Raw genomic sequence first — 13,745 nt, 5'->3', positions numbered from 1 at the left:
CCCCCCACGGTGCATGCACACCCAGCACACGCTGCATGCACAGTCAGGAGGCGCATGCATGCTCAGCCCTGCCACCTGCCAGCTGCTCTTGCTTTATTGGGTTTAATTCTTTAAGTCACTTTATTTTAATTCTGATCACTCATTGAACATACGTCCCTTGTCAAAACATCCAAAAGGTGCAGGAAGAAAGGCAGGCTCTTCCTTTAGAGCCTGAAGCCCTAGCGGCGCAGTGCCTTGGCAGCCGGAGCCTCGTGGCTCCCATCAGGAATTCTGATGCCGAGGGCAACCCCCGTGAGTGTCCCCTCTGGCTCACCCTTCACAGGAGCATGTGATGGGAAAGTCAGCGGGTGTGGGAAATTCGGCTGGAAGGTCAAAGTCTCACGGTAAGGGGCCGGGCCGCTGACATTGGAGTGTGCTCCCCTTGGCTTGAGGCCAGGGGCCTGAGCACGTTTGAGGAAGCCCCCCACCACTTACTGAAGTAGAAGCCGCGGTCCCCACAGACGAACTGGAGGGTGTCCACCAGCTCCCCGCCACACAAGGTCTCCCTGGGGCGGTAAGCAGCAATGCAGCACGAGGCGAAGGCCAAGAAGGTGAGAAGCACCAGCATCGACTTCCCCATTGGGAATCCCATTGGTACCTGTGGGCGGGAGAGAGGCGGCATGAGCAGGGCAGCTGGGCCAAGCCCTAGGCCAGGGGCGCCCCTCCCGAACCAGGGACACTCAGCCAACCTAGAAATTCAATTGAACATTTAAAGCATTTAAAGGATTTCCTAGAAACATTATTTTTATTACAAAAGTAACACATAGGCCATGACGCTGAGGTGAGGGCACGGGCCACGTGGAGGGCGGTGCGTGTGGAAGCACACGGGAAGGCCGCCTTGCTTTGATTTGCAAGAAGCTCTAGTAATTTGATGACAGGGGTGACCATCTCCATGGTCATTATTGCAGGGGCTCAGCGGCATCCACAGCTGTAGGGGCCAAGCTGGACCCCGGACCTGGCCTCTGTGCTATGACACCACAGGGGCAGGGCCAGCCAGGGGCACATCACCACTTCTCAGGCCTTAGCCCCAGCCCCTACAGAGCCTGTGCCTCCAGGAGGACCAGTCCGCTTCCCCCCCCCCCCCCCCCGCCCCCCAGCTGAACAGGGGTGTCCAGGAGGACCATCCCCCTCAACACAGCAGGCCCCACCCCCTCCCTGGTTTTGCCACCTTTCCAGTCTGCAGCTGAGCCAGACCTGGGTCAAGGACTCCAATGCTTAGCACTACCCCGACACCCATGCTCCTAGGGATCTTGTTTTCCCAGTCACCCAGTTCTCAAACTCCAGTCTGCCTGAGGCACCCCAAACACACACGCAAGCCCAGAGCCTCCCTTCCAGACCTCAAGTTGAAGCACTGAGGCCAGGGACCTCCAGAAAATCTCCCCATTTGTGCTACCAAACTCTCCTGGCGGGAGCTGGAGAGACCAGCTCAGACCACCTGGGACATCAGACCCCAGGATCCCCGACTGCAATCTGGAAGGAGAGGCCGATCTTCAGACACACCCCCTCCACAGGCTGCAGGGCTGCAGGGGTAAACCACCTCGGGGTGGGAGGCCGGGGTCACTACAGCAGGCCGCTCCTGCCCCCTCAGGGCTGCAGCCCCAGCCTTCCCTCCACAGACCCAGGAGACTTTCTGATGCAATAAATTGTGGGGCCGAAGCATCGCTTTGCGTGGCCTCTCTATAGAGCAGTGGGCGGCCCTGCCGAGGGTCTGAAAGCCTCCTCGATCATCTCCTTGACTGGGCCCCAGCCAGTCCCTTCGCCGCCCCCTCTGCCACCCGCTTTCAAATTCCAAGAGCACACCCCACCGGCTGGCCACGCGAGCCCTCGCTTCGATTCCGGAGCCAACCCCACCACTCTGAACCTGGAGGTCTGGCTCAGGGTGCGGGCTCAGAAAAGCGGGACTGGGACGGGAAGCCCGCGGAGATGCGGAGCAGGTGAGGACCCAGGAAAAGCCCCGCGCTGGACGGGGGAGGGGGCCGAAGGGAAGGAAGAAACGGAAGGAGCAGGTGAGGAAGCAGAGGCCAGGTAGGGGCAGGGGCAGAGGCAGAGAAAGGAAGGGTGGTGCTGTTGGAGAGGCAGCAGGCGGGCGGGCGTGCGGGCGGCTGCAGGGCCCGAGCCCCAGACGTGGGCCGTGCCCCCTGCTGCCCTGTCTCAGGCTGGAGTGGGATGGCAGCGGGGGTCCTCACTCCACAGCCCTGGTTACCTACAGCTCAGCAGGAGGCTCGCTGGGGCTGGAGGAGGAGAAGGAAGAGAAGGAGGAGGAGGCTGGAAGAGTCTCTCTCACAGGAGAAGCCAATGTCCAGTCTGCAGGCTGGTCAGTGCCTCGGCTTTTATCCCTGAGCCGGGCTCCGCCCAGCCCGGGCTCCACCCTGCCCCCCACCCCTCTCCCTGCTGACCACTCCCCCGCGGCTTTGCTCCCGCCCCCTCCCTCCTCCCAACCAGTCTCTTCTCTCCTGCACCCCCCACCCCCGAGCTCTGGACCATCCCTTCGCAAAGTGCCACTGGCTCCCCATCCTGCACCCCCAGCCCCGTTCTGCACGGGGGGGGGGGTCTTCCCACCTCCTTGTATGGAAACTTCCACGCTGCCCACTGGGCAGGAGCCTCTCTGGCTTGAAGTCTCTGCCCTTCTTGGCCCCAGACCAGCAGCCCCTCTCCCCCTCTCCCCCTCTCCCGGGACTCCGTTTTGGAAACGTTGCGGACAGAGCAAGAGGGGGTGTGGGGGGAGATATCGCGAATGTGGCGTCTCCTGCCAGCTCTGCCCCTCTCCATCCCGGCCCCGCCCACCCCGTCTTCCTCTCGCGGTCTTGCTGGCACCGCGTCAACATACCAGGGTGGGCTTCTGCGCCTCCGCGCCCCTCCTCATTACCCAGCACCCCAGAGGGAGGCCAGGGCCCGCCAGGCACGAATCACACATGTTCGGCTGCACCCCCGACACCCACAGACTGACCAGGAAGTGGCCCTTGCAGACAGTGCACACCTCCCTCGGCCCCTCCCGACACCCCCACCCCACCCCAGCCCCGCCGCCAGGGTGAGCGCGCAGGGAACTCCGCTCAGGGAATGGCCCCGAAGCTGCCTGTCCTCCTCCTCCTCCTCCCCCCTCCACAACCCCGGGCTCAGCCGCCCCACCAAACCCCGCAGGCCCGGGCCGCGAGCAGGCGGAGGAAGGGCCAGGCGTCCGGCGCAGCCCGCGCCGCCCCGGCCCCAGCCCCGGCCCGCGCGCCGCTTACCTGGAAGCCGGCGACAATGCCGCCCACCTCCCTGCTGCGTGTCGCAAACCGAACAGCGGGCGTTGGCCCTCCTGCCGGACACTCCTCTGCCAGCGCCGCTCTGGCCGAGTCGCGGAGGCCGAATGTGCGACGGGGCAGAGCGGGGGGATGGCTTTTTTTGGGGGGGAGGAATTCGTCTGATCGTCTAGGGAGGACGGGCTGTCTTCGGGCTGGGGCGGGCCAGATGTTGTACTTTTAGGGGGGGAAAAGGTATCGGGAAATGAGGTCAGCTGTTGTATCAAGGATAGAGGGGGGCAGAGATAGTGGGAGAGACAGAGTGAACGTGAAAAGGGGGGGGCCGAAGACAGGGCGAGAGGGAGAGAGGACAGCGAGAGGCGGGCAGGCTCACAGCGGGAGAGAACAGCACGGAGAGAAACAGAAAGCGTGTAATTAATCCACTTTGGTTCTGCGAAGGCGACAGGGCGGGCGTGAGGCGGGGAGGGAGTCTGAGGCTGGGAGCTGGGGGGGACGGGAGGGAGCGAAGGGAAGATTGCGGGAGAAAGAGCGGGGCCGGGGCCAGATGCCAAGAGGGGCGCGGGGAGCACAGAGAAGCCAAGGGAAGGGCGCCACGTCTAGGGGCCGGGGGCGGAGGTGACTGCGGGGCGGAGTGGAGGCTGCACCCGGGCCGCGGGCACCCAGCTCGGTTTGGGGCGACGGAGCCCTCAGCCGTCGCAAGCCCGGGCCTCGGGGGGAGACAGGCGGTGGCGGCGCCGGGGCCGCTCGGGACGCAGCGTAGAAGGGGAGCGGCCCGAGGCTGCGCGCCGGGGGGAGGGCTGGGGGGGGGGCGCGGGGGGGGGCAACGGCCGGCGGCCTGCGAGCCGGACTGCCTGCGGGGGGAACCGCCTCCTCGGGCGAAGCGGGGATGGGGGGTTGAGGTAGATAAAGAGGAGGCGGCGGGGAATCCGCAGGCCCGGCGGAGCGCGACCCCGCGGACGGCGCCCGGGACGGGAGTCAGCAGCGAGGCAGCGGGCGACGTCGACGCGGGGCCGCCTGCCCGGTGGAGGCGCTGGTGGGCCGAGCGCGGGGCGGGCGTGGGCCGGGAGGCGGGGGCGGCCGGAAGGGGGGGCCGGGGCCAACCGGGCCTCACGCAGCTCCGCCGGAGAGCAGGCGAACTGCGGGCGCCCACGCCCGGCTCTTATAGTCGCGCCAGCCCGCGGCCCAGCGCCCGCGCGAGCCCCGCTGGCCTTGCGCCCGCGCCAATGGGCGCCCGCGGAGCCCTCGCCCCGCCTTTGGCCCGCCCCCGCAACCCGAGCCAAGCGCGGGGCGGGGGGGTATGGGCCGGGGGCTCTGGGGCCCCCCGGGGGGGCGGCGGGGGCGGGGGCGGGGGGGCGCGGGGGGGAAGATGGGTGGGGGGCAGGGAGTCGCCGAGCACGAAGGCCATGCTGAATGCCCGTTCTAGAGAATTCGGGGGCCCCATCTCGGGTTTCTAGGGTGCCCGGGTGGCCTGTGCTCGTGAGCTAGGGTCTCCGGGCAGGCAGGCGCAGGCCGGCTCCCAACGCCCCGCCAGGAGACTACACCGCCAGTGCGCCGCGTCTGACTGCAGAGGCAGGTGGTTAGGGGCTGGGTCGGGGGTCCCTGCTGGTTGCGGCCGCGGAGGGAGCCCCTGGGCTCGGGCGGAGCGCGCATCCGCCACCTGCCCCAGCAGGAGGAGCCGGCCACGCGGCGCCTAAAGCCTCAGCCAGATCCCGAGCGCCCCCCGGTGCCGCGCCGGAGCCCCGGAGCCCCGGCCAGGTGCGGGACACCGGCAAGGCCAACTGGGCTGGGCCGAATCTGGGCCAGGCTTGGAGCCCGCCTAGGCTGCGAGGCTGCGGCCGCCAGAGGAGAGAGATTAGAGCGGGAAACACAGATCAAATCCTACCTGCATGGCCGAGCTCACCGGGTTGCGTCTAAGCAGCTCGCCTCTGGGGCCCACCCAAAATATCCGGATAATGGTTACCCCGTCCTCAGAACGTTGGACTGGCATAGACGCGAGTTCAGTCTCGGGGGCCACCGCGATAATTTGGGGGTCTGGGGAGACCATCTCCTGGAGAGTTTGGACGATGTAAGAAAGCACTGTGATTTTTACCAAGTCAAAACCACGCACCAAATCCCGCACCCCGCCGCCTAAGCCTGGCCAAGGGGAAGGGGCCGCCAGCGGAAACTCGCGCCCCCCAGCCCCCATCGCCCCCCTCGCTCCGCCATCAATCACTTCGCCCGCGTTCCGCGCGCGCCTCCCGGCGGAGTCCTAGGCCCGCGGGCTACAGGCACTTTGCTGCCCGGCGGGAGCGCCTCTCCTCCGCGTCCCTAGCCCCAGCGCCCCGCCCGCCCCACTTTGGGCCCCTCCAGCAGCTTTCCCCACAAGTGTGATCTTTGCAATGAGCAAACAAAAGTGGTGCGGATTTCGGGGCGCCCAGCCGGAGCCAGCGGGCCGCCAAGCCGCAAGTCCGCAGCCCGGTTCCGCGCCCCGTGCCGGCCTCCCAGGCGGCAGCCCGAGAGAGCGCCAGCCTCGGCGGGAAGGCAGCGGATGAGGGCGGGAGCCAGGCAGGGGCGCAGAGGCGGCGGGGACCGGCGCGGCGGGGAGCTCACCGCGAAGCTGGAGGCTGAGTCCGCGGGCGCACCAGGAGCCCAGGCAGCGGGCGATCGAACGCTCTGTGGCGGGCGGTGGACGGTGCTGAAGGTGAGCGAGACCCCGGGGCCAGTCCTCGGTGTCTGCGAGCAACGCCCAGTCCGTTGGAAGACCAGGAGACAATGCCCAAATTTGGGGGAGACTGGGGGCAATGCCCGGTCGCTTTCCTGGACACGGGGAAGCCCTGCCCACGTCCTGGGGGCGCGCGGCCGACCCACGTGTGTTTGGGGAACACGAGAGAAATTTCCCAAGTCCGAGTTGCTCTGGGGACTTGGTAGGAGACAGGCCCGAAACCAGTGCCCGCTGTGCGCGGGGTTGGGGAAGCTGTAGTGGGCGGCCGGCGAGCCGGGAACAATGCCCAAATTTTGGGAAACGCAACTCTGCCTTGGGGGCTTAGCGAATGGGTGTCCTGGAGGAGGGGAACCCAGGGACTCCGCTAATTTGAGACCCGTGATTAATGACTAAACCTGAGACTCCAAAAAATAGATGACAGGTTTGGGGGATGAGGGAAATTGCTCCATGCATTGGGAGCATCGAGAGAGGGGTCTAAAATAAGGACCAGCTAGCTTGGAGGACCCACGAAATCCCAGACCGATTTGTGAGGAGAGGTTAGTTAAAGAAAATTCTCCATATGCAGTTGGTAGGGGTTGCCTAAGAAGCACATTGCCTGAAATTGGCAGATGAAAGCAAGGGACACATTTTGGGGATCCAAACACATTCTTGGTGTGTTAGGGTGAAGCTGAGATTAATTTTCACATGTTAAGAATAAAAGTTAGTGGCCTGGACGCTTGCAGCATCCGGGTGAAAATAACCTTCATAATTACCGTGGCTTCAGGGAAAGGTTTTAATATCCTTCAGAGACGGAGGAAGCACTGTCTAAATTTTGGGGGAACCTGGAGTGTAATCAGTACATTTGGGGCAAGCAAAAAAAAATCAGTATTCTTTTTCTATGTTAATTTTTAAGTGATTTCCATAGTTTGTTTTTGGTAAACAAGAAAAATGCTGTATGTTTTCCTGGACAGTGTCTGCATTTGGGGAAGCCCAGTGAAATACGTTTCAAGCTTTTGGGACCCATGGAAATTACCCAGTGGAGATTTGATATCTAAATTTCCGGGAACCGGGTTAGTAGTTAGGAACATTCTTAAATGTGCTTTGGGGGGGTCCATGGAACATTTTCTAAATTTAGGGGGACCCAGGGTAGGGACCATAAAGTAAGGAAACTCATAAATCAGTGTCCAAAAAAAAAAAAAAAAAAAGCAAAAAGAAATAAACAACAAACAAAAACAAAACAAAACAAAAAAAACCTCAATTGTTTTGTGAAGGAAAAAAAATCTCAATTTGTTTTGGAAGGCTGGGAGACAATACCTCAATTTGGGTGCTCCAGGAAAATTGTTTTTGAATCTAAAGATCTAGAAAAGTTGCTCAGAGTCCTTGGAGACTTGGGGGGTCAATATGTACATTTTAGAGAAAGGGGATTCAGAGTTTCTAGGCGTTAGGACTTAGGAATTTTCAGATTTTGTGATAGACAGGGAGGGTGTAGTGTATTTGAAGGAAATATTGCTTAACTTTGAGATGACTCAGTGGGTTGTTTGGAGCTCAAGAAACCAGTGCCTTCCTGTGATCCAAGGGCAACACTGAATGTTTCTGGAGGGCCTCAGGGCAGTGCCCAGCACATCCAAGTGTGGGGCACCAGGAAAAGGGTCCAGTGTGATCCTGGCCGTGTGGTTTCCGACCAGTGCCTGAATTTTAGAAAACTGAGATTCTTGTCATGAAGCTCCTAGGACCCAGAGAATTGTTTAATAGTCAACATGTTGTGATGCAGAGAAAATGCTCAGAGTGTTTGGGAACTGAGGCCATTAGCAACACCAGGCGTCACACAAATTAAAAAAGCCTCTGTCCAAGGAAGGGGTCCTTTTGTGCTTGGTGTAGCCCAGCGGGAGCCAGGAGACTCCCCGGTGTGATTTGGGGGGACCTGGAGAATCCTAGGTCACACTTGAGCACCTCCTGCTAACTGCCCAGTGTGCTCCAGGGACCTGGGTGGCAGTGTCTACATCTTAAGGGACCTGATTCATGGCCAGGAACCGTGTATAGCGTAGAGGTTAACGCTCCAAAGCTTTGCGACTCGCCCTCGCACATTCTGAATAGGTTTTGGGATCACTGAGGAAAGCTCTCCATTTTATGAAACTCAGGCAATCAGAGCCCAGGTCATTTGTGATTCAGAAAAGGATTCAGTGGGCTCTGGGTGTAATGCCTGGACTTAGGGGAAAGCACGGGGAGCGATTTTTATACTCTGAGGGTTCTGGCCTTCCAGCCCTGCTCAGTGGCATGGGGGACTTGGGATTCAACGTGTAAAATTTAGGGAACCCAGGTCAGTGTGAATAGATTTTCGGAACTCGGAAGACGCAAATGTGGCATGCTGAGGTGAACGGAAAGGGGGATGCGGAATGAGGTGGAAATGTGGGGGAGACAGTAAGCTCAGGAGACCTGGAGTTAATATTCAGAATTATGGGGGGAAGTTCCACTCGTTTGGGAACAATGCGTAAGCGTGGAAAAGGCACTATCCACATTCTGGGGAGCCAGGCAAATTGGTCCGCGTGAGCGCCACAGACCAAGGGTTTCCTCTTTAAAATTAGGGAACTCGGGTTGCCGGTGTGTAAATCCGTGCGATCAGGAGGGAGTGTGTGAAACTGTCCAGAGCCTGGGGGAAAGCAAATCTGAGGCCACAGGCCGCATAGTGTAGTCTGGAAAAGCCAGCCGGGCTGATGTGTTTTGACGTCCCCGGAAATTAATGTCCAAGAAAATTCTTGTGACCCGCGGAAATGCTGAATATATCTGGAAGACCTGGGAAGCAATGCTTAAGTTTAGAGGATCCCAGAAAAAGTAAAATGCCCCAGTTCGGGGGAAGCAGGGAAGCTGTTCCGTGGACCGGGACCCCGAGGATCAAGGGCTAATCGTTGAGCTCAAGCTTCCCGGGCGGCGGAAGGAAGGCGCGGCCGGGGAGCCACCCTTGCTGGGGCGCGCGGAGCACTGGCGCCCTCCCCGGGGAACGCAAGCGCGGGCGGCGCGGGCGGCGCGGGCAGGTAGCGCGGAACGCCCTGGCGCGCGCGGCCGTCTGAAATTCTGCTTTTAATTCTTCTGGGTTTTTTCTTTCTTTTTCTTTTTTTCTTTGCCTTCTCTACACGGAGAGCGACTTTGTGGCGGCAGCCCGAGCCTAGCGGGCGTCTGGGTGGAGAGGAGAAACCCAAGAGCCGCGAGGGAGGCCCGGACACTGCTCCCAGGGCCCTCCCGGGACTCCCAGCTCCCCGCTCGGTCCCCGCCGGGGAGGTCCGCAGGCTCCCCCTTGCCGCTGCGCCCCACGCGCCTCCGAGCTGCGAGCCTAGGCGAAGCCGCGGCCGAGCCGCCACCGGGGGCAGGCGAGTCCCGGGCTTGGCTTGGGGGCCCGGAGCACCCCCGGCGGCCACCCCCGGACCGCCCTGGAGCTTTGCGCGCACCGTTCGGACCTTCGCCAGCACCAAACAAGGGTGAACGCAGTTTTGTTTGGGTAACACAGAAGAGGAGAGGAAGTGGGGAAGAAAGGAGAAACACGCAGGGAAGAATGGGGTGCAGGGCTGCACGCCACGCCCCGGGGGTGCCAGGGGTCTCTTTTCGTTCTCTCCAAGCGAGTTTTCAGGAAAAGCCTGTCTACCCAGGCTGGGGAAAGTCCACTTTCTTAAAGGCAAATATTAAACCCGCATGCAGGCGCCCAGCGGCCCTGTCGGCAGGAACAAGGTCACCTCTTGCCGTTGGGCAATGTCGGGCCTTGGGGCAGTGGCCGGGGGGTGGCTGCCAGAGAGGGGGCGCCGCTGGGGACCAGCAGAATGGTGGAGGATCCTGGGCAGGTACAGCGGGGCATTGCATGTCCCCGCTGTCACCCCATAGAAGGATTCCACTAGAAGGGGGACATCTCAAAGCCAGACACTGGGGAGGCGGAAGTTAATGGCCCTAGACAGTGTGGGGACGTGGGCAGGGTCAGGCACCTCTTTCACATGAGCTTGGCAAGACAGGGAGAGGCCCCACCCCACCATGAAAAACAGCCCATTTTCCACCCAGAGCACAAGACACATGGGAACGTCCCCCTTCAAATTCCACTCTGCATCCATCACCCCCGTGTCCCATTCCAAGAACATCTGGCCCCGCTCCCCCGCTCTCTGGCCTCTCAGGCTGTGCCGGTAGCTATGGCTGGCGGGGGAGCCTCCAGCAGAGATTCCCGGGTGTGTTGGGGTTTCCCTCTCCAGGGTGACTTGTGAAGAATTTGGGGGTGAGGAGCCTTTGAAAAACGCCTGTCTGTGAACCCCATCTCTGGGAGGACAGTCTAGGTCACCAAGGCTCTCTGTCAGGGACAAACCCAGGGCTCCCAAGGCCAGCCTGGGGCTCCCCTCCTCTTCCCCTCTAGGCCTGCTTCCCAGGCTGGGGACAGGTGGGGCACTGTGGGAGAGCCCCTGTTCTGAGTTGTGGGCTCTCTCCCTCTTGGGGGTACCTGGGGACAATTAATCAGTGACCCATTTGGGGCTCCCTTCCCCTTGTTCTGTCTGCCCCCAAGGAGCCGCCACTCATGCTTGGACTTTCTGAGGTAGGAAGAAGGCTGAGGTGACCTTGGGGTGCCTACAGAGAGTTTGGTGGCCCTGTAGAGAGAGAGGGACAGGTGGGGGAGTGTGGGGGGGCCTGCATGCCTCCCCTCCCCCGTGGGGCTGCCTGCTGAGTGCTCTCCTTATTTAGTCAAAAGTTTGACCACGGCAGGCTGGAGGCTGGGGCAGATCCAGGTCACCCTGGGGCTCAAAAAGCACACCGCCTGCGCCTGGCCAAGACCAGCGCCCAGTTCTTCCCCAAGGCCTGCTTCTTCCCTCTTGCTTCCTGTCCCCCAAGGTAGGAAGGGTCCTGCCAGCAATCCAAGGGTGTTTTGAGGGGGCCGGGGTCTCCTCCCGCCCAGAGCGTGGCCAGCAGGAAGCCCCAGTCAGCACCCTCCCAGGCCCTGGCCCACTGCCTCACCAGGGCAGTGCTGGTCTCCTCTCTGCTGGCAAACCCAAGTTCCACAGAGAATGAACATCCTCTCGAGAACTCAGGCTCACCCCGCAGAGCCTGGCCTGTGACGCCCGGCATCCCCTCGCCGGCCGGCTCTGCAGTGGGCCTTTCTCATTCCGTGTCCTCCCGGCTCTGAGCTAACCGCTTCCCCGTCCCTGGGACGGAGCCCAGCATTTTACACACCCAGTTCCTTTCTCCAAGGGTCCCCAGAGCGCCCCTCCCTCACCCCTGCAGGGCGACGAAGACGAGGAGCTGACTTGCCCGGACCCCCTCGCTGTGAAGAACGCAGTCACACCACGCCAGGCGGCCTCAGCCCAGCGGCCTGGGGAGTCAGGGACTGAGGATCCGAACTGGAACCCTTCACACCAGACGGCACAGACCACCAAAGGCTGATCAGTCCACCCAAAGCCGAAAGTATGCAGGGGATGTGGGTCCAGGTTGGGGTGCTGGGGAGAGGGTCCCGGGGGAGGGTTAGCCGGTGCACACTGCAGAGGACCGAGACGCCGCCACTCTGGTACCATTTTATCGAGTGTCTGAGCAAGCTAAAGACACCTTTGAAAGAACACTTCTGGCTTCTATCTGGGACACGCAAACCCGCCTGAAGAGTTCTGCTGGGGCCCCCCCTGCAGCCCCTGTCATGGGCACGTGCGGGGACTCCAAGCCATATGCCCTCACCTCCAATGCTCCACAAGTCCCAGAGCCTCCCCATCACCCCAGTGCCTGACGAGTGAAGGGGTGCCACCACACCACAGAGCTCCCTCCGGCTGAGGTGAGGCCACTGGCTGGGCCTTTGTAGCCACCACCCCCCTCACGCACAGGAAGCCCCGTTGGCCCCTGAGCACAGTGGGGTCCTGCCCCGCAGCCCCCAGGGCTCTTTGCTGCGCTCAGAAGGTCTCTCATCATTGCCTCAATTCTGAACAGCCAGGAGGCCTGAGACTGTCACCCACTTTGACAAACAGGGACAAACACAGAAAGGTCAGGCCATGGGTGCAAGACCCCACAGCCAGCAGCCTGGGGCAGACAGAACCTGGGGGCCTTACAGCCCCCAGCAGAGCGCAGCTTTCCTTGGGTTTCCAGATTCTTCCAAATGATACATTTGCCCTTTTTCCTCTTCTACCCACTCTCTGCCCCCCTACCTTTTCCTCCCTACCCCTCTCCCCTTCTCTGCCTTTCTTCCTCTCCCAGGAGCTCCCCTCCAGGACCTCGGAGCTGGAACCTGCTCTGCCCACACCTGGTCTGGCCCCTAGGGAGAAGCACCTGGAACTCCAGATCGGATCGCAGCTGTGTGACTCTGAACCCTCCCCCAGTCTCTCTGAGCCGCAGCTGCTTCTAAAAGGGGGAGATACCAGTTCGAAGACTCCTGCAGAGCCCTCGGCCTTCTCTGCCACGCCTCAGGGTGCCTGAGACACTCACCTCTCTGGGGTTGGGGCTGGGAGTTCTGGGAGTGCTGGGGTCGTCTGGGTCACAGGCCACAGCAGGTCACCTCAGGACTGGACTCTCTGACCTGCTCAGGCTCAGGCTGTGGGGCAGGCTGCGCACGGGCTGGGCTGGCAGTGGTTCGGAGCCCCGGGGCTGAGGGCTGCAATCCACTTCCTCCCGCTCGAGCTCCGTGGCAACTCTTCCGCCTGGGGAAAGCAGGAGGATGTTCGTGAGATGATCTCTTTTCAGAGCAAAGCCCCCGTAAGAACCGAGCCAGAGCCTGTCCCATCCCCCTCCCCTGGCTGCCTGCGGGTCACCTGGTCAGGACTGGGGCAGCAGCTCCCCTCCAGCCCCTCCCCTGCCCACAGCTCCCTTTTTCAGAGTACAAGGAAGGGAGGAAGAGGTGAGAAGTTTGCCTAGGAAAAGCTTTCCGGTGCTGATGGAGAGGCCGGAGACCTTTCTGCTGGACAAGCTGCCCCCTTCCTGGGCCAGGGTGGGCTTCTGCCTGGCACTGGGGGTGGAGGGCTACACACGAAGGACCCGCCCTGAGGGGCCACAGCCCAGAATACGAAAGCCTCCTCCTCCACCCCCAAACACTCCCACCTTGGAAGGAGACAAGGAGGGGGCCTCGGGCAAAATCCGAAGGACAGGGCCAGCCAGGGAGGGGGCAGTGGAGCTTCCTGGGGAAAGGAACCCCCTCCCCACAAACACCACCCCAGGTGGATTGAGGAGTCTGGGTCCAGGGTGCAGGAGAGAAAAACTTCATGCATGAATGAGCATTCCCAGGGTAACTGCCGTGTCCCAGGGCCCCTCTGTGTGCAGGGGAGGCTGGGAGGGCACCGTCAGGAGGGGAAGCTCCGCTTTGTAAAAACCTGGAGGGGACGTGGAGGGCGCTGAGGCCCCTTCCCCGCCTTCCTCCTCAGTCTCCTGGCCACCTTCTTGCTGGTGGCCCGGGCATAGGGAGGCGGGAGAGAAGCTTTGCTCTTACAGTGGTGTGTGTGTGTGTATATATATATATATGTATAAATAAAATACCTGCGCCAGATTCCCGACCCCTGGTTCTCTGCAAAGTCTCCTGTTTGTCTCTGGGAATGGGGTGGGGGGTGCAGCGGGAGGAAACTTTGCTCACAGAACAACCCTTCCTTCACACTTGCGAAAACAGCTGTGTACTCCTGCTGGGAAGAGCCTCCGACCCTCCTCCCCACCCCTCCCATTTCACTTGGTGAGTTAGTAAAGGAAACCTATTTTCCTTGCCCTGTAGAAGAACCCCTCCCCAACGGCCTTTCCAGCTCCCTGCAGTCGAGGCTGCATTCGGGAAGCTTGGCCGGGCCCCCCCAACAGCAGAGGTTCCCCCTCCT

The 13,745-nt window shown here is 61.5% G+C and overlaps 1 protein-coding gene and 1 pseudogene across 1 annotated transcript; one reads left to right on the top strand and one right to left on the bottom strand.

Moving 5' to 3' along the window:
* Positions 1-45: 45 nt before the first annotated feature.
* On the bottom strand, positions 46-6,237 carry IGF2 (insulin like growth factor 2). The gene is made up of 3 exons (XM_032268481.1): positions 5,871-6,237; positions 5,164-5,328; positions 46-637 (listed from the first exon to the last, which is right to left on the bottom strand). Exons 2-3 carry the CDS (start codon positions 5,323-5,325, stop codon positions 371-373), a joined length of 429 nt encoding a protein of 142 aa, XP_032124372.1. The 5' UTR covers positions 5,326-5,328; positions 5,871-6,237; the 3' UTR covers positions 46-370.
* Positions 5,287-13,169, top strand: LOC116543120 (annotated as a pseudogene).
* Positions 13,170-13,745: the final 576 nt, after the last annotated feature.

Source organism: Sapajus apella, unplaced genomic scaffold (assembly GCF_009761245.1).
Source record: "Sapajus apella isolate SASKATOON/1434 unplaced genomic scaffold, GSC_monkey_1.0 scaffold181, whole genome shotgun sequence".
NCBI lineage: Eukaryota > Metazoa > Chordata > Mammalia > Primates > Cebidae > Sapajus > Sapajus apella.
Note: the sequence above shows the minus strand (reverse complement) of the source record. Positions and strands in the feature narration are given on the sequence as shown.

Excerpts from the sequence above, each read along its gene's own strand:
- IGF2 (XM_032268481.1), bottom strand. The coding sequence starts at position 5,325 with ATGGTCTCCCCAGACCCCCAAATTATCGCGGTGGCCCCCGAGACTGAA. Across the intron at positions 638-5,163 it reads CGGTGAGCTCGGCCATGCAG|GTACCAATGGGATTCCCAAT; the intron begins GTAGGATTTGAT and ends TCCCGCCCACAG.